This window comes from Eschrichtius robustus, chromosome 16 (genome assembly GCF_028021215.1).
Source record: "Eschrichtius robustus isolate mEscRob2 chromosome 16, mEscRob2.pri, whole genome shotgun sequence".
In the NCBI taxonomy this organism is placed as follows: Eukaryota; Metazoa; Chordata; class Mammalia; order Artiodactyla; family Eschrichtiidae; genus Eschrichtius; species Eschrichtius robustus.
Window position 1 is genome coordinate 39,468,751 of NC_090839.1, and position 24,615 is coordinate 39,493,365.

The 24,615-nt window shown below is 44.0% G+C and overlaps 1 protein-coding gene across 1 annotated transcript in view; it reads left to right on the forward strand.

Moving 5' to 3' along the window:
- Window positions 1-24,615, forward strand: part of SLX4IP (SLX4 interacting protein) — a 184,378-nt gene that overhangs the window by 102,771 nt on the left and 56,992 nt on the right. Inside the window, 2 exon segments of the mRNA XM_068524602.1 lie at window positions 13,860-13,949; window positions 18,545-18,665. Coding sequence (XP_068380703.1) covers window positions 13,860-13,949; window positions 18,545-18,665 — 211 coding nt within the window.

A 24,615-nucleotide genomic window follows, 5' to 3' on the forward strand; every position in this document is an offset into this window, starting at 1 on the left:
ACTACTCCCAATTTATTAGTTAACTACTCTTTCTTAACTACTACTCTACTCTATTTTTCCTCTTTGAATTTAATCGTGAGGACATCTAAGGACATAAGGCCTGAGGCCTTACGGCCAGTAAAAGGTACAGCCAGCGGTTGGACGCACACCTGCTTGATTCCAAAAGCCCATGCTTTGTATGTTAAATTGTTTCCGAAGGTAACTTCTCAGATTCTTGAGGTCAGTAAGCCCACATCCTTAGGCATACACTAAAAAAACAAAAACCAGTAACCAGTGCTGCACTGGATGATTGCAGTGGCCAATCAATAAAATGCAGCAAGTCAGTAGCATACCCTTTCCTGTGTCATTTTCATAACTCCTCACAACTAGACCAGTGCCCTGTGATAACAAAGCAATATTTATACAGTTGTCCATTTTCATGTGTTTTATGTCAATACAGTGTGATCTCCCGGCTTGGCTGGTGAACATACCACCTCCCATGGCAGATCATTTCCTGGTTGGAAAGCCTGCCGGCCAGGAAGTCTTCCTTATATGGAAGGCAATACCTGTCTCCTTGAGGTTTCTCTGCTCTGTATCCCTTAAGGCCCTAAAGAACTAAAAAGGACCATTCTTCCGCCTTTAAATGTCCTGGTAACATTATTTTATCCTGGTGGTTTTCTTTTTTAGGTAAATCATTCCACTTTTTTCAACTGATCCTCATAACATGATTTTAAGTGTTGGTCTTACCCTGGTCACTCTTATTCTGATACATGATTGTTTGTCTCTGTTTGTATGTTGAGACTAATTGAGTACTAAATGCCTAAAAAGCATAGCCACCGTAATGCTTATTCTGGCTGCTACTGTTAAGGCAGCCTAAAATGACATTTCCATCATTGACCACAGCATTTTGCTGCCCACTCACAGAGCTTTCTCTTGACCAAGACAACCTCTGTGCTCAGGCTGTTAGTTTTTTTGGAGCCAAGTGTTGACCTTTACATATATTCTTGTTAAATTCCATCTTCTTAGGTTGATCTCATCTTTCTGAGTCACAGAGATCCAGGTTTTTTGTTTGTTTCTTGTATTTGTGCCAGATTCAGTTTTTGCTATTCCAGATACTCACTCTCCCCTCCTGTGCAGCTTCATCCATCTATTTTGTGGCATGTCCACCTTCATCATGTCACTGCTAAGAATGTGGACCAAGACCAGGGTCAAGGGAAGAGCTCTTCACCATCTCCCTCCATGCTGTGGTTTGGCCATTAATGACTCTGGGGGTTATGGTTGTTGAGCTAGTTATGAATCCATCTGATTGTCATTTTCACCCATGATGAAATTTTTCTGTTTTATGATGATACTTTTCTGTTTTTTCTTTACTAGGATTCATTTGTTCATTCATAGATTCATCCAGTTAATATTCATTGAGCTCCTGCTGTGTACCAGGCAGGCTGTCTTGAAGGTAGAACTGTTAGGGTTTGTTAACAGAAAAGCTGTAGAATATGAGAGAAGGAGAGGCATCCAAGGTGACTCCAAGGTTTTGACCTGAACAGCTGGAAGAGTGGAGTTGTCATTTACCAAGCCAGTTCAACTAAACCTGCTGGGAGCACATTTGAGGGTAAACAGTAGTAGTTTGGGTTTTGAACTTGTGAAATCGTAAATGTCTATTTCACATCGAAGTGGAGATCTGGAGCTGGGAGGAGGTCCAGGCTGGAGCAGAAACACTGGGCATGGTCAGTATCTGAAACCTTGAGACGAACGGGAGTGTAGGTGGAGACAAAGAGGTCGAAGGCCTGAGCTCTGTTTGGATGTTGGTGCAATGGGGACAAGCCTGCACAGGAGACTGAGGAAGAGTGGCCAGTGAGGAGGGAGGAGAACCAGGAAAGCACAGTGGCCCAGAAGCGAGGGTTTCAAGGATCAAGTGAATGAACCACTTTGTTAAGATGGTGCCGAGAGGTCATGTAACGTGAGGACTGAGACCTGTTCATTGGATTGGCTACATGAAGGTCATAGGTAACCTTGACAAAAGCTGCTGTGGTGCAGTGGTTTGGACAAAAGGATGTCATGGGAGAGTCTGCCTGATTCCTGGCTGAGGTTCACGTCTTCTTTGTCAATCACATTTCACCAGTTGTCACAGTCTAGCAACCTCAGCAAAGAAGAAAATGAGATTAGTTTTTCATAATTGGAGTTTTTTTTCTGGAACCCATCTAATAATCTATCAGGGATTAAGTTGACTGTTGCAAAATCTATCTTCCTCCCCCTTTTGCAAAGAGCAATGTCATTTGCCCCTCTCAAGGATCTCATTGCAACTCATCATCCCAGTGGCCAAGCCACGGGCAGAGCCCATCCTCTTTATGCTTTGGGGTGGGTTCCCCTGAGCCCAGTGATCTGAGCTCATTTCAAGGACTTAAGTGCAGTTGTGTGACCTCCCTGTCTGTTTTGGGCTTACAACTTCCTTCCTTTCCATTTCTGGCCTTTCCTTGCCATTTCTTCCTAAGGCTCTACCTTGATCCAGCAGGTAGATTTCCTTTTCCCTTTGGATTTCCATCACCATCATCCTAATCCAGAGGGCAGTTTTTAAGATGCTCAGGGAGGCATTATTATATCTGTGGTTCTCAACCCTGGCTGCACATCACATTTACCTTTGGAGGATGTTTGTTTTTTCTTTTTAAAGAAAATCATAATTTGAGTTTCTTACAACTCTAAGAGAATTATTTTCTTATCATCATGATAAAATTGTGATGTGTTTTCCTAATGGGTTTTAGAATTGTAATATATTCTGGTGAGCTGTCGCCTTCTCTTGTGGTACATTATGAAACCTAATCAGATTTTTTTTCCCCTTCCTTTTCTAATGTAACCTCCAAAAAATTTCCTCTGTTGTACAGAGCATGCCAGAGTAGTCCTCAAAGAGATATAGTAGCCTACAGCAGTGGTTCTTAGACTTGAACCTGCACCAAAATCATCTGGAGGGCTTGTTAAAACACAGGATACCGAACTCCACACCTAAAATTTCTGATTGGCTAAGTCTGAATTTGCATATCAAACAAGCTCCAGGAGATACTGATGCTGTCGATACTTTGAGAGCTAGATCTCCAGACTCTAGTGGACACATATCCTTAAGGTTGTACACACAGAGAGCTTCCCTGAACTGGCAGAACCAGGATGATAGCCATGGCCAAGCGCAGAGAGAGGGCTGGCACTTGACTTGGTTGGGCCTCTCTGAGACTTCGGTAACCCTGAGCCCTGCAGAAGTGGAAACTCTTCAGGTGCAGTAGGCCTCAGGAGGTCCTCACTCTGAGGTGATGTTTTGGTTGCAGCCATATATTTGGATTCTCTTTGCCTTCCTGAAAATGTTACATGTAGCCTTGTCTTTGGCCTGTCAGAGGTGGCTTGGAAAACACTACCCCTATGCAGTTTAGAAGAGCAAATGTAAGCCCCCTTTATCAATAGTACCTACACAATATCAATACTCCAGAGAAAATTAAATGACAATTGGATTGAACAGAGGGTGTCCGTCGCAGCTCTGGTGGGCAAGCCCTTTGTTATACTTGAACATAGACGGGAGGATTCCAGAGGAAAAAATACTGATCGTGGGGGATTCCTTAAATTATTTTACATTAACCATACGAACAGAATTCCTCTGAGTCATCCAGAATCTCCAAAGTACTCATCAAAGATTCTTTGGTTCCCCACCCCCTGCTCCCCAGAGAGGTAGGAAAATTGTGCCCCCTGTCTTTTATCTCCCTTCCTCTTTCAAGAAATCTCCCTCCAGGACTGACCACCCTTTAGAATGATCCACAGATTCTAAGCATTGATCACTAAGGGAATATTTACAGGGTTTTTGTTTTTATTTGTGTTTGATTTATTTATAATTTGTCATAAATTTCTTTAACTCATAGGCTGCACTGCTTTTCTCTTGTTCTTCTTGACTGTGAAGAATGTCAAGATTCTTTGGGAATATAAAAGAAGATTTTTTTTTTTTTAACGTGTTAATTTTTAGAATTTAAATTGAAACCCACATTCCAAAGCTTCTTGATGACACATGCTGGGTAAAATTGTGAGCAGAATTTGTAGGGACCAACACCCCTGGTGTCCACCAGATTCCATTTTCAGATTCCTAGATGGTTGGCCGTAATTGCTCCTTAACACTCTCCTGACCAGCCGAAATGTTGCTAAACTGTGAATGTTGCTTGTTTTTCTGGCCACTTAAGACCCTCTCAAGACAAGTTCCCTGTAGACAAGTACAGAATAATTTCTGTCAGACTATCTTTTCCTTTCATGTTCTCTGTTGCAGAAATGAGTGGCAGGAGGGCTCGTTGTAATCTGGTGTGATTACAAGCCATCTGCTGTTCTTCTGAGAAGCAGCGTGTGGCCAGGGTAAAACAGTGGAAAAGAATTAGGAGGCATTTATTAGCTCTTAGGAGAAACAAGGGGAAACCTGCGCCCGACCTGTGTGTAAACCTTAATGGAACTGACAGTTCAGAGTTCATTGAAAATTCTCTGGAATTTGAAACAAATTCTACCTTTGGAGAGAAACAAAACAAAACGACCCATATTTCTTTCTTGAGCCCTTCGGATGTGCTGAAGTCTTGTACCTGAATTCTCTCGTTTAATCCTCAAAACGACTCTGTGCAGCATCTTGCATTATTGGCCCATTTCGCCCTGCGGGGACTTACCCGGGGCCTGAGGGTCTGAGGCGCAGGGAGGGGGCTGCGCCAGGTCTGTCCTGCCCCCTCGTCATCCCGACTTCTCACTGCTCACATGCTCTGGACGTGCCACAGGCCGGTCTCCTAGGAATAGTGGCCTGGGGGTTACATTTAAAAGGATAATTTTTGGAAAAATCACTGGGGTTAGTATCTAAAGAAATGAAGGCCGTTCTTATCTTTCAAAGGGAGTGACTGAGAGCCTGTTCCTAACTGCACTCTTCATGCAGTGATGGGTTGTAGAGGCTGTGGTTTGGCCTCGAATACGACTTAAAGGTTCCAGGGGGCATGTGGGAAACTTAAGCGTTGCTTCGTAATACCGCTTTGTTGGCCTTCGCTTCATTCCCAGCAGCACTTTGCTTCCCTTCTCAGATCCTATCCATAGCTTATGTGAAGCACTGTGTGAGCATTTTAGGCAAAAAAACCCCGAAACTCTTTCTGAGCAGGAGACCAGAGACAACTTACTGAAGGACATCAGCCCCTGACTCTATTTGTTTCTCCTTTTAGAAGTTGTCATCACACTCAGTAGCTCTGCTTTTCTGCCATCTTTTTCTCTCATTCCTTTGTGATCTGCTCCCTGCCCTTTTCCCAACCATAGCAATAAATCTGTTAAGAAAAACAAACGAATGACTGAAAAGACGTACATCCCTGACCTTAGTCAGATTGTCCCAGAGCAGAAACCAAACAGGAGAGAGAAACTCCCTCCCCTCCTGATTCCTTTCCACTTGAGAAAAGTCACACCCTTCCCTGCATCCCTTTCAACCAGAAAAACTTGACCTCAAAGCACTAGCCATCCATTTGCAACCAAGGAAGCCCTGTGTAGGTTCCTTCTAATGGGTCTGGATTCATATAATCAGCCAGGGTTTGATTGCAAGATGGGACACTAACCATCTGGCATGCAGCAGTGGCCACCTCTGCCCGTTTTCCCGGGTGATAGTGTTCTGTGCATGTATGAGGCAACCTTAGTTGTAAACCATGAGCTTGATTCTGTTCTGAGGACAAGTTGCAGGTGAGAGGGTGGTAATCCCTCCTAGAGAGAGAACAGGGCAGACACTTAAGTAATTTTCATCACTGATGTATTATTTTCACTTATTGAACTCTGGAATGGCTCTTCCTGGCCATCTCTGTGCCAGGCCCAGTACTAGGCATTGACAACCCAAAGGTAACGGAAAGCAGCTCCTTCTCGCAAGCAGCCCTCGGGAGCCAGGAAGCATGCAGTCCTGTGCGGACAGCCTGTAAGGAGTCCCACGACAGGGGCATAAATAAAATGCTGTGGCGGCAGAGAAGAGCTCAGTCTCGCCCTGCATCTGGTCGGAGAGTGCTCTGGGGGGCAGAGCTCGCTGGTTGCTAAGATTTTTGCCTCAGCCAACTCCACTGAGCTTCTCCATTTCCTGTGGTTTACACCGTGATTTTTAGCCATGAGATTGGTATTTTCTGTCATTGGTTGCCAAGACTAAATCCTGCCCACAGAGGTCAGCCCAGCAGGACATGTGCTCTCCTGTTGTCTATTCCAAAACGACGGTGGACTTGCCTGCTGTGCTTGCAGGGCCCATTGTGAACCAATGGAGGATGGTACCAGGTGCCAGACTGAGGGTGGCTCTTTCAGAACCTTTACAGGAGGGCAGACATGACGTGGGCCAATGGAGTCCAGGCAAATGGTTGCAAATCAGAACCCTAAGAGATGGGATCTTAGAGCATAAGGCACCTTGAAGGAGACCTAGTTGTGTCATTTTACAAAGAGGGAAACTGACACCCAGAGAGGGGAGGTGGGACACCCCTCCTAAACTGGGGTGTCACCAGAAGAGATTGCAGCCTTGGACTCCCTGTGCTAGGCCATTCTCCTATTTGTCAGCAGAAGGCTTTCTCCGGGCCCTCTCTGTGTGCTGTGCTCTCGACTTCAGGCTGTGTCTCATTCTGTGACTAAGAATATAGAGTGTTCCTCCTACCTGTCCTGACGAGTATTGCCAGGTTGGCAGGCACCACACCAAACAAAACCCAGCCATGATCACTAGGGATCTTTGATGAGAGAGAGGGAGAGCTCTTAAGCTTCTCAGTGTCTCCAGAATGATGAGTGATAATAGTTTGTGCCTCTCCGGGGCACAGTAAATGCAATAATGCACTGAGAGGGCTTGATGCAGGGCCTGGAACACAGTAAGTGCTCAGCAAATCTTAACTGTTGTGATTGCCAACTTATTTCCCCTTTGGAAGTTTTTGCAATTAGATGAAGGGTGTCCTGTATTCCGATAGTACAACTGTTTATTCTCCTGTCCCCTGACCTGTCTGCGTGTTTATGGCATATGCCGTCCTAAAGGTATGCTGGTTTCTTTTCTCGAATGTAAACTCCAAGCTTGGATTTCTTGGGATTTTAATGAAGAACAGGGGTGAAATGGGGTGGGGGGGGGTGGTGAAATTGACAAAATATTTGCATTGACTTTTCTTCAGCCCTGGATGGGGCTGTTCATGTCAGGAGACCTCTTTTCCTTCCCTGCCACCCGACCCCACCTTTGGCGTGACGTGTCACCCTTCTCCTCCTTCCTTCTCCCCACAGCCCTCTTGCCCCACTCTCTCTGCAGTGAGGCTTTCACCTCCACGCTGCACTCTTGCTCCAGCAGGGTACCTACCCCAGTGGCAGCTTTAGGATCTGAGCCCTCGGGGCCTCGCTTCAGCCCAGGGAAGGAAGCTGCGGGACCCCGTTCAGAATCCTTGGTTCCATCACCAGGCACCGATGGGGTGGGCCCGCGCAGCTGCCATCACTCACCTTAGAGGGGACAGGATGCCAGTTCCCAAGTAGAGTGGAGGGGGTTCCAGGCCAGGCAGCCTTAAACGTGCCTCCACGTGGGGTCAGGAAATGAGTCCCGAGGGGCCTTGCACAGGGGGGATATTTCTTCCAAGTAGTGCACACAAGTCGGCTTTGAGGGGTAAAAGATTAGGATTTGATTCCTGGGTCTGTCCTTCGCTGCCTGCGTAATCTTGGACTTGGCCTTTACCGTCTCTGACTCCGCTGCCTTACCTATAAAATGTGAGTAATAGTCGTGCTCCTTCACAGCTTAGTGGCGAGGATTAACTTGAATTCTGTGAATTAAAGTCAGTATTTTAAACTGTGCTCTTTCTTGCAAAATCATGGGACTTTTAAATTTTGTGCTATAACCTATATGCGGTTCGTTTGGATATGAAAATATTTAATATTTTGCTAGAGCCTTTGAGTAAAGTTGTTGCTCCAGGAGGATAATTGCCATGTTTTTTCATGAAGATATTCAGGAGAAACGTCTTTCTAGATTGAGTATCGGGATTGATTGAGTTATCCTCAGCACCGATTTGTTCTCATCTTACGGCCTCTGGCCTCTTGTTTTTCACATTGGTAACTAGCAAACTGAGAGCAGACTCTTGCAGAGACTTAGGACATGGTGGGGCTTTTGTACAGACCTATGAGACCTAGCACTGGCTTCATTTTATCTTTTTACCCTTGTTTTTCTTACTTATTCCCCCATTTTAAATCTTTGCCGTGTTAATCCAGGCTGCCTTAAATCTTTACTAATAGGTGGGTGTACAAGGCCAGTGACAGTGCGACAGACCCATATGGAGGAGCTGCCTGTGGGCAGCCCCGGGGCATGGGGGAAGCTGCCCGTGGGCCCTGGGGTCACCCTTGCCCCTCCCCCTCCACACCCAACCGCATGCTCTTGACTCTGTCTTCTGAGTATCCCTCGAATCTGCTCCTTCCTCCCCACCTCAGGATCACCTTCTGCTGCCTCTTGTTTGGGCTCTTGTGGTGGCTTTAAACCTGGACGCCTGGCTCGGGTCATTTCCACCCTCCAGCCTGCAGTCTCCGTGGCCCCTCAGCCCATCCGGGGCTCCTCTGTGCTCTGAGCCCTCCTGCCCTGTTTCCGTGTCATCAGACTCCACCATCCTCAGAGCATATACCGAGCTCCTTCCTCGGGCCTCTCTCTCGACCACTTGCCACCCTGTTCCTCAGGACTCAGCTGCTGCATCCCAGCCCCCTCCCTGGCCTCCCTCAGGGAGAGCTGACACTCAGATCCCTTGGGTGTGCACTGTGGTCACACTGCCTGCAGTTCTCTGATACTCGCCCCCGCACCGGCTCTGGCCCAGGGCTCCTGTGAAACTCAGTGGGGAATGAATAAATGAATGAACGAACGAATGAGAGAATGTGGAGAACCTTCCACATAACTCAGAGTTTTGAACCTGCATCTGAGAGAGCTACACGTATGAGACATGTTAGCGGTTTCACCTTTATTTTACACTTGATGTACAATTAGAGGACAAGATCTCCCACCCCTGAAGACTTGGTAACAGTTAAGTTTTGGCTTTGGAATTCTTAGGAAAGAAATAGGAAAAATCACCAACATGCTTGGTTGGCAGTGAGTTTGGGGTGAGGTAATCCGAGGATCCTTGAATTCCCTTTTTCCAAAATATGGAAAATGAGTGGTTGTCACTGGTGATGACATAGTTGTCGCCGCTCCAGAATAAGGAGGGAGAAAGTTGTTATATGACACATCAGTGTCCTGGGCTCAGTCAGAGTGACCTTGTCCCCAGAGTGGGCTCGGAGCCCCCAGTTTGCAGATAAGGCTGTGATTGCCCCCCCCTTCCTTCCTCCCTCCCTCCCTTCCTTCCTTCCATCCTTCCTCCCTCCCTTCCTCCCTCCCTCCCTCCTTCCCTCCCTCCCTCCCTTCGTCCCTCCCTTCCTTCCACTAAATATTAAGCATCTACTGTGAGCTGGCACTGTGCTGATCCCTGGGATGCAGAGGGACTGAGGTGTGGACCCTGTCTCCACTGAGGAGCTGACAGTCTGGCAGGGGAGGCCCCTACATGGACCAGCCACTAAATGCAGAAATAAGCACGGGAAGCATTGCTGATCCGGAGGAAGGAGTGGCGAACTGTTCAGAAAAGCTCCATGGGGATGGCCACACTCCTGCGAGGGTTTGAGGATGCGTGAGAGCCCACTGAGCACGGGAGCATCGAGTGCTCTGGCAGCAAAGGGCAAAGAGCATGTGCCCAGGAGCAGCGGGAGACAGTGGGGAGCGGGCCTCATCAGAGACTTGGAGCCTCGGCATCCCGTCTGCGGCAGGCGTGGCTCCGGTGGAGGCTGGGGAGTTCATCCAGGACTCCGAGAAGTGGCCCTGATGTTCCAAATGGGGGATGACGTGAGCTGGGGAGCCAGAGAGGAGGGGTGTGTTTAGCTCTTGAAGAAGCCAAATCTACCAGGCGTGGTGACTGAGGGTGAGGGAAGGGAGGAGTTAGGGGTGACTCCCAGGTTTTTGGCCGAAACCTCTGGGTGGAGGGGGAGGAAGCCGGACCGGCCCCCAGCCGGTTGGTTCCCAGCCCAGGCGTGGGATGCAGAGCTTCCTCTCGTAGCTGCTGGGCTGTGAGGGAGGTAACGTGGCCTGTGTGTAGCGTGAGCAGCTCTGGCCTGAGAGCCCAGTGCTGCTGACTGTGCTGCTCTGCCTGGAAGAGCAGAGAAGAAACGGCCCCTAATTAAGGGGCAGGAGGGGCCGGGGCTGTGCTGCCAGCAGCAGTCAGGGGTGGTGTTCTTTTTCGTTTTCTTTTTTTTTTTTTTTTTTTTTCACTTCTGTTTACTCATGGGAGAAAAGAAGCAAAGCTTTGAGAGCAGGGAACTTCAGAAAGGCAAAATATCTCTGATTACTGTGGGAGCTGGAGAGAGCTCTTGCTGGAAAACTCAGAAGGCTGGCTGCAGAGGGAGAGCCCTGCTGGGGAGCGAGGAGTCTGGCAGGAAGCCCGGGAAGGTTTGAGCACCAGAGTGAGATTCAATGATTTATTTAAAAAAAAAAAGACATTCTAATCAGTCTTCTTATAATCAAACAGGCTAGCTTCTTTGTGATCAGAGCTAAAATGACGAAAAAATACCAAATTGGACCTTACTATTCAATTTTTTAGAAGGATACTATTACATAGTATCAGTTCAGGTTGTTCAAATGTCACTATTTTTTTTTAATTTAAAAAATCATCTTTGCTCATGACAAAGGGGTAGCAGAGAACTTGGTTTGACTGAACAGTCAGGATTGAACACCCACAGGAAACCCGGTAGAATGTGCATGAGGCATGTCTCACCTCTTTGGAGGGGCTCTTTTTCTGGGATCCCTGGAGCCTCAACAGGCCTGTGAGAGAATTCAGAGGGTCAGTGAACTTGGATGGGAAAAAAGTTGCATCTTTACTTTGACCAAGTTCTAATAAATTTTGTTTTTATTATGAATGAAGTATTTAGAACACAGTAGTATTAGCAATGTTTGTTACCATTAGAAATCACAGCTCTTTTCATATTGCATTATAATTGTGGCAGATATCTGAAAATGTCATTTATCCTTATCACTACTTTGGATTTATAGTAGTTTTTAGATCCACCACTGTGTGACAAGATCCAATGCCTTATTGAAGTACATCCATTACTATATTACAATTTTTTCTTTAATATGGGTAACTGTACTTCAGTATAATTGGCTTTCTTTTTACTCCTATGCATTGTGTCTCCATGCATTTAAAAACATTATTATGCACAGGTTTCATCAGCTTCACAACTGAACAAAGAGGTCCATGGCACATGAAAGGTTAATAATCTCTGGCTAAGATCCTGTAGTTGTGACATGAGACCTCCACCTGGTGGCAGCATACTCCTTAAAGGTTAAATCGATAATCAACATGGAAGAAACTTTTAAAATAACAGTGTATTTGAATATGGTTTTCAAACATTCTTGACCACAACCCACAGTGAGAAATAGACTTTATATCATAATTCAGTACACTCATACCTAAGTTTCACAAAACAAGACTTAACTTTACCATGTGACACATTGATATTTTTTTATCCCATTTCTCTTTCCTTAAAATAAAATGCTGGTTGCAGCTCACTAAACTGTAGTTCTGTGGGTGACATTGCACTGTTTGACATTGTAGGAGACCATTTTTCATTATACTTTATGATTTATTACCCAGGGAAGTTCACTTTGTTCTCCCCCAAAATACCTACACATTTTCAAGGACATAATACTTACATTTTAAATATCTGTCAACATATATGAGTATATTTTTACACAGTATTTAAAAACTCGTTTATTATTGATATGTAACGTATATACAGGGAAACGAACTGATCTTAATTGTATAACAAGACATAGAACGTTCCCCAGTCAATTTCTCCCTAAGCAATCACTGTGCTGATTTCTTTGACCATAGATTTAATTTTGCTTTTCTAGAACTTTATATAAACGGAATCATGCAGTATGTATTTTAGCCTGGCTTTGCTCAGTGCAATGTTATTGATATTAGTCCATGTTGAGCGGATCAGTAGTTTGGTGAGGAGGGTTCCACTGCATGAATATACCACAATTTGTTTGTTCTCCTGGTGAGAGACTTTCGGGTTGTCTTCCATTTCGATTCTTGCAAATAAAACATCCACACACATTTGTGTACATTTCTTTGTGTGCACATATGTTTCATCTCTCGCAGGTAAATACCTGAGGTGGAACTGCTGGCTCAGCTGGTAAAATAAATATGTGTTTAACTATAGGAAACTGACAAACATTTGCCAGGGTGGTTGAACCATTTTCCATTGCCACTAGCAGTGTGTGAGTTTGGGTCACTCCCCATCCTTACCAACATTTGGTGTGTGTCAGTCTTTTTCACTGCAGTCGTTGTGGTAGGTGTGTAGTTGTATCTCTTGGCAGTGTTAATTTGTATTTGCTTGATAAGCCATGAGGTTGTACACTTTTTTTCACGTGCCTATTCACCAGTTGTTTATCTTAATTGTGAAGTGTCTGTTCAAGCTTGTGTTGTTTTGTTTTTTAACGTCAATTTGTAGAAGTATTTTTTACATATTTTGGACACCAGTCCTTTATGTCAGACATGTGCATTTATGAATATTTTCTCCCAGTCTATGGCATCCATATCCATTTTATTAATGGTGTCTTTTGATGAGCAGAAGTTTTCAATTTTGATCAAGTCCAGCGTGCTGATTTTTCTCTTTTAAAATTAGTGCTTTCTGGATCCTGTCTAAGAAATCTTTTTCTACCCCAAGTTTGGGAAGATAGATTTGGTTTTTTACGTTTAGATGTATGATTCATCTCAAATCAATTTCTGTGTACAGTGTGAGGTAGGTGTCGAGTTCCATTTTCTTTCCATATTATATCTGGTATTCTCACGCCGTTTGTTGAGAATATTTTTTTTTTCACCACTGAATTATAGCACAGAATTAAAAAAAAAAAAATTGTTTAGCCAAAGAGGTACAAAAATGACTTTCCCTGCTGGCCATAAACCAACCCACGGTGCTTTTCTAAGTTAGTTCATCCACAGTTATCTTGATATTCTCAGATTACTTTACTCATACGGTATGAGGGTTTATGAAGCTACACGTTTTTACAGGGTCTGTAGCCATGCCGCAGAGCTGCTAGCTACATGTGGCTGTTTAAATTAGATTGAAATTAAATAAAATAAAGAGTTCAGCTTCTCAGTCACAATAGCCACATTTCAAGTGCCCAGCAACCACATAAGGCTATTGGCTTCCCTACTGAACAGTGCAGGTAGAGAAGATTTCCATTTTTTCCAAAGTGCTAGACAGCACTAGCCTATCAAATAAGAAAGGAGACAGGCTTTGTACAGTTTTGTAGCATATTTTAATGAAACTCATTTAGTTTTCGTAACTGGCATTCAGCATCTACCTTCTGCCCTTTGGTTCTTTTTCATTTGTCCGTGCTTCTAGTTCTAGTCCAAGATGTACGGTCCCAGCCAGTCCTTTTGTCTGTCTAAAAATGCAGTAACTTCTGTCTGTTCTCGCCTATCTGGAAGAAAGAATTCCCCTGGCCGTCCACGGACTCATTCTTTTCTGGAGCCTACCTCGTACTGACCTATTTAACTTTTCTCAGTGTTTAATAGCCTTCCAACTGCTGCCAGATTTCTGGGCATTCCCCTTGAAGGTGTGGCCCAGAGATAGATATTTTGTCTTTCCTATCCTGATTAAAATTAAATTTCTCCCTAGCATTTCTAGCATAAATTATAAACTTGCAAAGAGCATCGGGTTATGAGTTTTACCCTGCCCCGTATTAACGTTTCTGTCCAGTAGTGAACTTTGTTGCCGTTTCATCATGAGCAACCACATAGGAATTTGTGAGATTTTCTCTCATTGTTTGCTGGGCGTGAGCTAACTCTGCCATTAATGTCTTTCAGTGTGGGAATTTTGCTGTACTGGTGGATCTTCATATATCTCCGCAAGGTTCAAACAAAGATACCAGCTGGTTTTCTGAACAGAAGAAAGAGGTACCAGAAAACTTTTCACTATTTTTTAAAATGGAAGTATAGTTGATTTACGGTGTTTCAGTTGTACAGCAAAGTGATTCAGTTATACATACACACACACACACCCACACGTATTTTTCAGATTCTTTTCCGTTATAGGTTATTACATGATTTTTTTTTAATAAATTCTTTCAGGATTTGTTTATTTCATTAGTAGTGGAATTAATTCATTCTTTTTTTTTTTTGGCTGCATTGGGTCTTTGTTGCTGTGTGCAGGCTTTCTCTAGTTGCGGCGAGCGGGGGCTACTCTTAGTTGCGGTGCACGGGCTTCTCATTGCAGTGGCTTCTCTTGTTGCAGAGCACAGGCTCTAGGAGAATGGGCTTCAGTAGTTGTGGCACTCGGGCTTCAGTAGTTGCAGCACACGGGCTCAGTAGTTGAGGCACACGGGCTCTAGAGCGCAGGCTCAGTAGTTGTGGCGCACAGGCTTAGTTGCTCTGCGGCATGTGGGATCTTCTTGGACCAGGGATCGAACCCATGTCCCCTGCTTGGCAGGTGGAGTCTTAACCACTGCACCACCAGGGAAGTCCTATTACATGATACTGAATATAGTTCCCTGTGCTATCCCTAAAACTTTTCACTATTTTAAATGCAAGGAGCTGCTCTTAAAAGGAATATTAGCTCTTTTTCCAGCTTTCATTTTCATTAGTGGACAATAAATCTTGAGTGCTATTTAATCCTTGAAAAACAGTTGTGTTCCCCACAACAGACATACACCTGCTTTTTTGTTGTTGCTGTTCCTTCGGAAACTGACACATCTATCTATTCCCTTTGCTATTCTAGTATTTAAAGCAGAAATTTCCTACCTCTCTGGGGGAAAGGGTTCTTTGTATAAAAAAAGAAGAAGTTAAAGTGACTTTTCCAGGTAAGCAGGGATTGTAATCTTGACTGGCCGTAAAGGATGGACTGAGCACCTGGAGCAGGTGTGGGGTTGACACAAAGCTGGTCTTTCTCACCTGTCTGAAATCCTCTTCTGCACCATGTGATCCTTTGGCAAAGTGTAGAGATGGTTGATCATGGCCCTCCTCTCGCCGTGGCCAGTCACTAAGCTGATGCTCAGTCAGTAAAGGAAGTGGTCATGTGACAGGGTGGCGATGTTGGACCTCCTGGGGCCCCAGCCTCCTCCTCTGCAGATGAAGGGGTTCTCCCAGACCCTGGCTGAGCCACTCCCGGCTCTCAGTTTCCGAGGTCCCACCCAAGTGCCGCTGTGGCAGAGGGTGGGAAGGTGCCTCTAGCTCTCATCACGTGCTTGGCTCCCTTCTCCAGATCCCTGCTTACGGGAGAGCGGGACAGTGAGCCCGTGGCTTTCACATAACTTTCCAAATGTTAGAGCACTTGGTGTCTGCCATGACATTCGTTGGTCACAATAGCTTTTTAGAGCTAGAAATAAAAATATATTTTATTAAAAGGTAGTATATGGAGAAGAAACTAGTGATAGTGGTACTTTTTTATACCACTTTTTTACGCCTTTACCGTGATAACTGTTTTCAGTCAGCTTTTGGAGATAACTAGAAAAGAAATCTCCCAAAAGAAAATTTATAAGTGATACATTTTCAGTCAGGAGATAATAATATTATCAGGACTTTGTTGTCCTAATTTTACAAAGGATACCCCATGGCCTGAAGCTGGAGCAAGAAGGCACAAGATTCTGTATGATGGGATTTTCGTTCAGGTAAATAGCCGTGAATCGTACTCTTCAGGGCTTAACGTTTGATAGGCCAGCATCTCCTTCTACAGCTCACCTTCATGTCATTCCAAGCTTTGGCTTCTCAACACATGTCCCTATGATTCAAAACAGTTAATTCATTTCCCCAAAGTGACTAATATGCACCCCAGGGGACCCCACCCAAAAAGTTTGACTTACATTAACAGCATCCTAGAATCCACCATTCCATTTTCCTCTATCCTCTCCCAGCTCTGCCACCATGACCTTAGACCTTTTTTGTTGATATTTAGTCAGTTTTGCCAAGATTCAGTTGATTTGGAAGGCTTTACAATAAATCTGTGGGTATGTGACTCACTTCCTAGCCAAAGCGTAAGGCTAGAATTTTCCAGGGTGCCACAAGCAACTGTGCTGCTCCACCTTGTACCTATGTCCGGGCAGCAGGGCGTGACTTAGCAAGATGCTCAGAGCACGATTAGACCTGCAGAGCTCCGATGCAGTGCCAGCAAGCTGAGTGTTCCTCTCAAAGCAAAGTAGATAGTTTGTGGCTTTTACTTGAAGTTGTTCCTTCAAAGTGTGTTCACTGACATTAAAATTGCTCTGGGATAATTTGTGTGTGTGTGTGTGTATAAGAAAGGAGAAAAGCTAGTTGAGGATATGACTTTAGCCTGTGTTCAGTGTCCCAATGCTTTCATCTTTTTTTAATCATTAGATTATCTCAAGACTGGGATTTCATGAGCAATCAGTTTGATTGCATTTTAATAGTCGCTTTGCATAGTGAAAGTCTTAAGAATATCCAGTTCCTTTTCAGGAAAAGGAACTAATTACATGTATTAAACATGTGTTTATTTTGAGTCCAGCATGAGTAGTCTTTGTACCCAAACAGTTGAACTCAAACTGTTCCGTTTGTAAACCTGGGGAAGCACACATGGACCCGTTAGCCTGGAGATGTTGGGCGCATCTCTCTCTTGCTGCTTGATTGGAACTTGGTCTTCTTGCCACCCCTCCAATTTAGCTGGGAATTTGTCTTTTCTCGCCTTGCTCTGGTTCTGAAGAGAACACTTCGCCAAGTGCAGTGTGGTCAGTTACTAGGGTATCTCGACCACAGCGCACACTATCTACCTTCCATTTGTCAAACCTGACTCATGGAAGGAAAGCCCCGTAACTATAGGGAGAGAGTTTGTGTGTATGGGCCTTGGCTTTATTTTTGTCATACTATTTTTAGTTCTGGCCTTATAGGGCATTTATGGCCAAATTTTAACAATCCTTGTTTCCATGTATGTCTTTCACATATTTTCTAGCTCAGTCATCGTTGAACCCTGCATGTGAAGCAAAATTCTTTAATTGTTAAAACAACAGTATGAGACAAGGCTGCCTTTCTGTTGCGTGAACAATGCCAAAACCCTAACTGTAAATGAAGACGGCTGTATTCCACAAGGCACTGCATCTTTGGGCTGCAAAACGAGAGCAGGAGAGAGGAGACCAGTGCTTGTATTTTATCAAGAAACTCATGTTTGTCAATTAAGTCAAGGGTTTTCTGTACTGTTTAAGGAGTACACGTATTTGCAACAAAAGAAAAGTTTGGCTCTCGTTGCCCTTTGAAGCAGCTTACAGCTCTGTCCTCATTTTAATTTATGAAGATTCTAAGAGATCAACCTGAGATGGCATTGCCAGAAACCAGTGAAACAGGTTTGAGGTGACCTGAAAACTCTTGAGCCTTCTGCAGAGTCCTTGGAAACTGAACCAGAATTACCCATCCTTACGCATCAGTTCTTAATCTCAGTTAAGAAATTTAGATTTGTGGGCAATTTTTTCCTTTCCCTACATCAGGTAACATTTTTCTGGTAGTGTAGCTGGAATGGGCAGTGTCATCCCACTGTGTGGTTGGACTTCTAAAGTTTTGTTTTTCTTTTTATCAATAACACCGATACGTAAAACGGTAGCTCCAGAAATTTGCTAGTCGTATGGGATGCTGACATTGAATTAAAACCCTGTGTTTCTGTTGCCTAATAAATATTAGTCTACTTTTGAACAATATAAGAAGTTAAATTATTTTTACCATGAATAGGTGAACATAGTACAGTTTTCACAAAAGCATATACAGTATCATCAACAAGTATGAGAAGAAAATCAGCCTCCTGATTTCCAGTTCTCTATTCAACCCACCACTCAGTGCTATTTCTTTTTAGTAGATTTGTAAATCCCAGAAACTAATGAATTATGGTGGTTAGGTATTAAAAGTTTTTTGAACCAAGTTTGAAAAGTGGGAAATTTTTGTATGAAAATCACTGTCTCTAGTTCCTCTTAAACAAATTGGAAGATCTGGTATCACTGTGCCTTGTGTCCCCATATGAAAGCACGGGGGGCTGCCCCCTGTTGACTGGTTTGGGGTCAGGGTTCCCTCTGACTGTGCCTTGGCTCCCAGCTTCTCCCGGTCCACAGTCCCCACCCAGTGGGCCTGGCTCTGGGGCTCCCATCTCCAGCCAGAGTTGGCTCTGTTTGACTTCTCTCTTCTGTTTGTCACAATCCCACGGGTTGCTATTTACACGAAAACAGTCTTTACCTCTCTGATTTTGTCACCTCATCGCCCTGATTTTTACATTGAAGTGTTTTTATCTTCCTTTTAGAAATGTGAAACTGAGGCAGAGAGAAATGAAATGTATTTCTTATATCACAGAGTAAGCCAACATCATGGTTTCAAGCAAAGCTTAGTGGCAAATTTAAATCTGCAGCATTATCCATGAGCACATATAAGATTCCTTTATTCATTCATAGCTAATTTAAAAAGCAAACAAAATGAAATGTTTGATTTTGGCTTTTAAATATGCATGATATTGACTTTTTTTGCATTGCATTAAATTAGAAAGTTATATCTAATTTTCTGATTTACTTTAGGAAGTCTGTTTACTGTTAAAAGAAACCATTGATTCAAGAGTGAAGGAGTACTTAGGAGTTCGTAAACAGCACAGGCCGTCAAATACAGAATTCACAAGATCCAGTCCCTTGTCCTTAAAAGGTAGGAATGGAGTACTTTGATTTTGGATAAAATTTCTGCTTTGTAGAGATGGCAGTTATGTTTGACTCTGACTGTCACGTTAGTACAGTGATACATTTTAAAAAAATATGTTCTAATGAAGATGCTTTGATTGGGTAAAGAAGATTAACCAGAAAGCCCTGAAGGACTTTTAATGGTAGGCAAAATACATTAAAAATAGAAAATAAAACATTCCTAAGGAAGCTATAAATTCTTTAAAGGATTTTTTTTTTTTTTTGACAAGTAGTCTTACAACTGGGTTTACGTTAACACTGACTTGATTTGGGGCTTTATGCTTTTCTAAATGCTTTCATTTATGTCACCCTATTTCAGAAGTTCTCACCTGGGGGTGCTTTCCCCCAGGGGACATTTGGAAATGTCTGTGACAGTCTGGGTTGTCATAGCCATGGCGGGGAGCTACTGGCATCTGGTGGGTAGAGGCCAGGGACGCCACTAAATATCCTACAGTGCCCAGGGCAGCTCCCCGAAGCAAGACACTATCCCCCAAAATGTCAAGGGCCCTGAGGTTGAAACATCCACCCTGTTATCCTAATAACACTTGGAGAATGGTCATATCCTCGAGTTATGGCTGAAGAAGCTGAGGTTGCGAGATTAAGGGGGTTGCCCAAATAAAAGATCATCTTCTCGAGGACAAAGATTATGTCGTGTATCTGGCATCTTCCCTTCTCCTCTCCCTGCCCCCAGCACTTAGCTCAGTGCCTGATGCACAGATTCATATTTAGCATATTCAGGGATACGTTGAATATGGAGGAGGACTTGGGAGACAAGCAGCAGAACCTGACCCCCCAGCCCAGTGTTTTCTCCACTCTGGCATTGTGGTGTTCTTAATTTTTTTTATTTTAAGTTAGCATTTCACGGCACTCTTTGTAGTACACATACAGTCAACCCATGTTAATCCTCAGAGGACCCCACTGTAGTGCTGTGAACTAGATTATGCTAATGCAACACCTCTTTAGGGAAAGAATGGTGTCACGTCCTCCCCTTTGAAGGCATACTTAATCTGCACTGTTTACTTGGGCACGACTGATAAGTGGGCAGATAGGTTAAGTTTATTCAAACCGAAAGCCTCAGACAAATAGAATTTTCAGTCCAAACAATATTGTATTAGGTGACGCTTGCTGGCATTTTGCTTAGTAATACTGTAAGTCTTCTTGAGAAAAGCCGTAGGAGCTTGCATCCTTTGTACTCCAGCAGACCTGGCTAGTGTCACTTTCTAACTGGTACGGAAGGAAAAGGAGCAGAGAAAGTTCCAAGACCTCTGTCTCCAGTGTGGTAGTGGCTTAGTCAGTCCTGATCCTCAACTGGCCCCTCCCCTGGCCTCCACTCTGACTGAGGGAAGAGCTAAATACTCACCTTCCCAGCCTCTCTCACAGGCAGGGAACACATGGTGTTCTGGCCCCAAGATGAAACCCAAAGCCTTTCTTGGGCTCACGTGGGCAAGAAATTTGTTTTTAAACAGAAAAGTGATCTTACTGTACATACAATTTTGTAATCTATTTTTTTCCCACCTAACAATATAAAAGTCCTTTGAAACACATACATCACCATTTTTAAAATTTAATAGATGTGAAGTGGTGTCACATTGTGGTTTGGGTTTGCATTTCTTTAATGATTAGTGATGTTGACCATCTTTTCATGTGCTTATTAACTATTTGTGTATCTTTGGAGAAATGTCTGTTTATGTCCTTGGCCCATTTTTTAATTAGGTTGTTTGCTTATTTGTTTGAGTTGTAGGAATTCTTTATATATTCTGGATATTAATCTTTTATCAGATATGATTTGCAGATGTTTTCTCCCTCCTGAGAGAAATGGAGAAAACAAAGCCTTTGACAATGTCCTTTGACACAAACATTTTTAATTTTGATGTAGCCAGTTGATGTCATATCCAACAAATCATTGCTGGATTCAGTGTCACGAAGCTTTTCCCTATTTTTTTCTTCTAAGAGTTTTATAGACTTAGCTCTTACATTTAGGTCTTTGATTCATTTTGAGTTAATCTTTTATATGGTTTAAGTTAAGGGTCCAACTTTGTTTTTTCACATGTGGATATCCAGTTTTCCCAGTGCCATTTGTTGAAAAGCCTGTCCTTTGCCCCATTGAGTGGCCTTGGCACCGTTATTAAAAATCATTTGACCATAAATATGAGAGTTTATTTCTGGGCTCTCTCTTCTATTCCATTGGTCTATATGTCTGTCTTTATGCCAATACCACACTGTATTGATTACCATAGCTTTGTAGTAGGTTTTGAAATGAGGAAGTGTGACTCTTCCAACTTTGTTCTTGTTTTTCAAGATTGTTTTGGCCATTCGGGGTCCACATCAGTGTTTTTAATGACTGCATAGAATTCCATTGTGTCCATAGTTTGATTTATCAGTGGGACATTTAGGTCACATCTAATATATTCACTGTTGTAAACAGTGGTACGGTGGACATCTTGATGATCTAGATATTTGCACCCTTCAATTTCTTTATAATATTTCTCTCTAATGTTCATACATTGTAAGAGCTCCTTAAGGATATTCAAGCTCTGTGTGTTATGTATGTTGCAAGAGATTTTTCTCAGTTTGTCATTTGCCTCTGACTTGGTTTATTTAACATACAACCACAAACGAGAAGCCTTTTTTGCCCCTGGAGCCTCCGATGCCCGCTAGTGGGGGCGAATGCCGGGCTTCTCTGTCAGAGATAAGCAGCGCAGTTGATTGCCCAAGAAAGCAGGAGGGTGCTGATGCAACAGTGTGCTGCTCACGCCTCTCCCTCTTCGAAAGCCAACTCGGTGTGAAAGCAGCACCTACCTTCTTTCTGCTTCTGAGAACAGTTAACCTTTGACTGAGCATGTCTTTCGGTGTCCCCACCTGAGCTAGTCCTCTTCTCTGCTGCCACCAAGCAGTCCATGGTCCCGCCTCAGCTGGACACTCAAACACCTGCAGCAGCACGCTCGCTGGCGCCCTTGCGCTCGCTCTGGCCGATGCCCCACCTGCTGTCAACACTTGAGTTAGTGTAATCCCTTCACGTCACAGGTCTGATCTTCGTGCAGAAAGCCCTTCAGGATTTCCCCAGGGCTCCCGTGTGAAGGCCAAGATCTCTGGGGTGGCTGCCTCTCCAGCCTCCTCTTGTGCCCCTTGTTCCTTCTTTCGTGCTTCAGCCACAGCAGCCTCAGTTCCTCTCTTTCAAAGCCCCATTCTTCCACTCATCCTGGGGCCTCTGCCCGTGTTGGAGCGCTGGTCCTCCCCTGCCCCTCTGCCACCTTCAGCTCTCCGCTCAAAGTCCACACCCCAGGGAAGTGTATCCTGTCCACAGGTCCCCTGCTTCCAGGCCCAGGAGCATCCTGCACTTTGGTTCACACCATTTGATTGTTGATCTCTCCGCTAATGTGCCGGTCGCCTGAAGACAGGTTCTGCCTCTTTTATGATCCGTGGTATCCCCGGCATGGAGCATATTTTCCGGTTTGCAGTAGGTTCTTAATAAATGTTTGTACAAGTGATTAATTACACACATGGATACATCTTTCCTCTTCCTAGTAAGGTCAAGGCCTGCTGTAACTTACCTCGCCTGCCTTGTCCCTTCCTGCTACTCACTTTTCTATTTCCTGCAAACCTGCCTTCTTTATACCTCTGTGCTTTTACGTTTTCAGGTTTCCCTTTTGTCTGGAAAACTCCTAGTATTCAGCTTTTAAGACCTAACTCAAATATTACTTCTACAAAGTCTTCCTCAATTTCCTGTCTTCCTTGCTCATAGCACTTTTATAACATTGGTCACATTGTATTATAATTGTTTTATAATCAGTTTACCTGCCTTTCTCCCATTCTTTGTTGGTAAAGATTAAGGGGTTGCCACCCCAGAGCCTCTTTTTTTTTTTTTTTTTTCCTCCAAATGACCACGCTGCTTAATTCAAGAGCAGAAACTGGTAACTCTGCTTCACCTCCTACTAAACTGTTAATTTCCTAAGGGTCAGAGCGCTGTTTGCCCATCTCTACCCCAGGGCTGCCTTCCCTATAGGGCCGAGGTGCATCATCTTCTAGGCCGTGCACACCCGCAGGGATGAAGCAGACATACATAGTGATGCCGCCCATCCCAGACTGTTTATTATCAGCATCACTAAAAATGGAAACTGCCTCTTCTCGGCTGCTCCCGTAGTCTTGCTTTAAATGCCTTTTTCTTCAAAAGGAATTTCAGAGCCACGAACTGTAATGAAGGCATTGCCTATTTCCTCCTCACTGTTTAGTTCTGTGTCTCATGTTCCCTGAAGATAGAGTTGCTCTTACTGTCTTGGTGACTAGGGTGAATGTGTGTGGTTTTCGCTTTTGTGTAAATTGGGTATCTTCCTTATTTGCGTGAGTTTCTTACCTTTCCCGTTTCCAGATCTGAGTAACGATAACGTGCTTCATCATGGGATAGACACTTAACACCTGATGCTGGGTGAGCTGAAGTCACCAGGCTGGTAACTTTGCTGATTGCTTTAATAAAATTAATACATTTCATCCTCTGAGTTATCTTTATTAAAAAAATAACATAAATGACTTTTAAGCCATTTCCTTAATCATGTAATATTGAGGAATACAAAGAGTAGTGGCAAAAACTCAGTCAGCGAACAGCATAGCACGGACATTTGCCAGTAGCCTCAGCCTTCTTAAGTCACCTGGCATTGTTATTTCAGTGGATTTAGTAAAAATTAATGTTGTAAGAAAGTTTCTATTTTAAAGACTTAGCTTCAGATTCTGTCAACTCTACCTCATTAATATTTTTCCCCTTAGCCTTGCCAATATTTTTTTTTTTTAATTTTTATTTATTTATTTATGGCTGTGTTGGGTCTTCGTTTCCGTGCAAGGGCTTTCTCTAGTTGCGGCGAGCGGGGGCCACTCTTCATCGCGGTGCGCCGGCCTCTCATTATCCCGGCCTCTCTTGTTGCGGAGCACAGGCTCCAGACGCGCAGGCTCAGTAATTGTGGCTCACGGGCCCAGCTGCTCCACGGCATGTGGGATCCTCCCAGACCAGGGCTCGATCCCGTGTCCCCTGCATTGGCAGGCAGATTCTCAACCACTGCGCCACCAGGGAAGCCAGCCTTGCCAATATTGAGTGTTACTGGTATTTTTAATTTTTGCCAGTCAGGCCAAAAATCAAAAAAAGAGATGTCATGCCCTTTGATTTTTATCTTTCTGTTTTTATGTGTTTATTGACTGAACTGCATATTTACAACTATAGCTTACCTTTGTATTGGGTTGTTGCCTTTTTGGTCTTAAATTTTTGTTTTTCCCTGTGTCACTCGCTTGGTCAAGGCCCTTCTTATTAATCAGCTTTTGAATCACTGCCACAGCCTCCTGATTTCCCTTCCAATTCATCCACGCCTCTGCTGTCAGAGTGGCCTTTTGAAAACAAAAATGTGATCGTCTCCAGCTTAAAACCTTTTGTGGTCAGGAACCTTAGTTACCTAATATCCTTTGTTTAATTTCGTTTCTGCTTGAGACTAGCTGGAATTGGTCTGGCTCTTCAGCAGAGAAGAAGTTGATTAAAGATATTAGGTAGTTCAACAGAATCTGCCTGTAGGAGGGCCAGGCAGCCCGATTCTGAGTCTACACAGACAGCACAGCCTCAGCCTCAAGATGGGGGGACGGCTTTGGTTCATCAGCCCTTTCAGCTGCCGTCTGCAAAGCCCAGCACTGAGCCTGCAGGAGCCTGACGGCCTGGCCTGTGGCCATGGTGCCGTGCTCCTCCCATGGAGAGGATCCCATGGCTGTATCCTAGTTGCAGGTGAGCCAGAGAGTGCAAAATGTTTGGCTTTTACCTTGGGAAAGTGGGACTTAAAAAATGTGGGAAGTTACCAAAACGCAGGGAGGATGGGCAGAAGTTTTGGGTGGGTGGATATGAGTTACAAATATCCACTGAAATTTTCCTGTTGGCTTCCTTCTTCCATAAA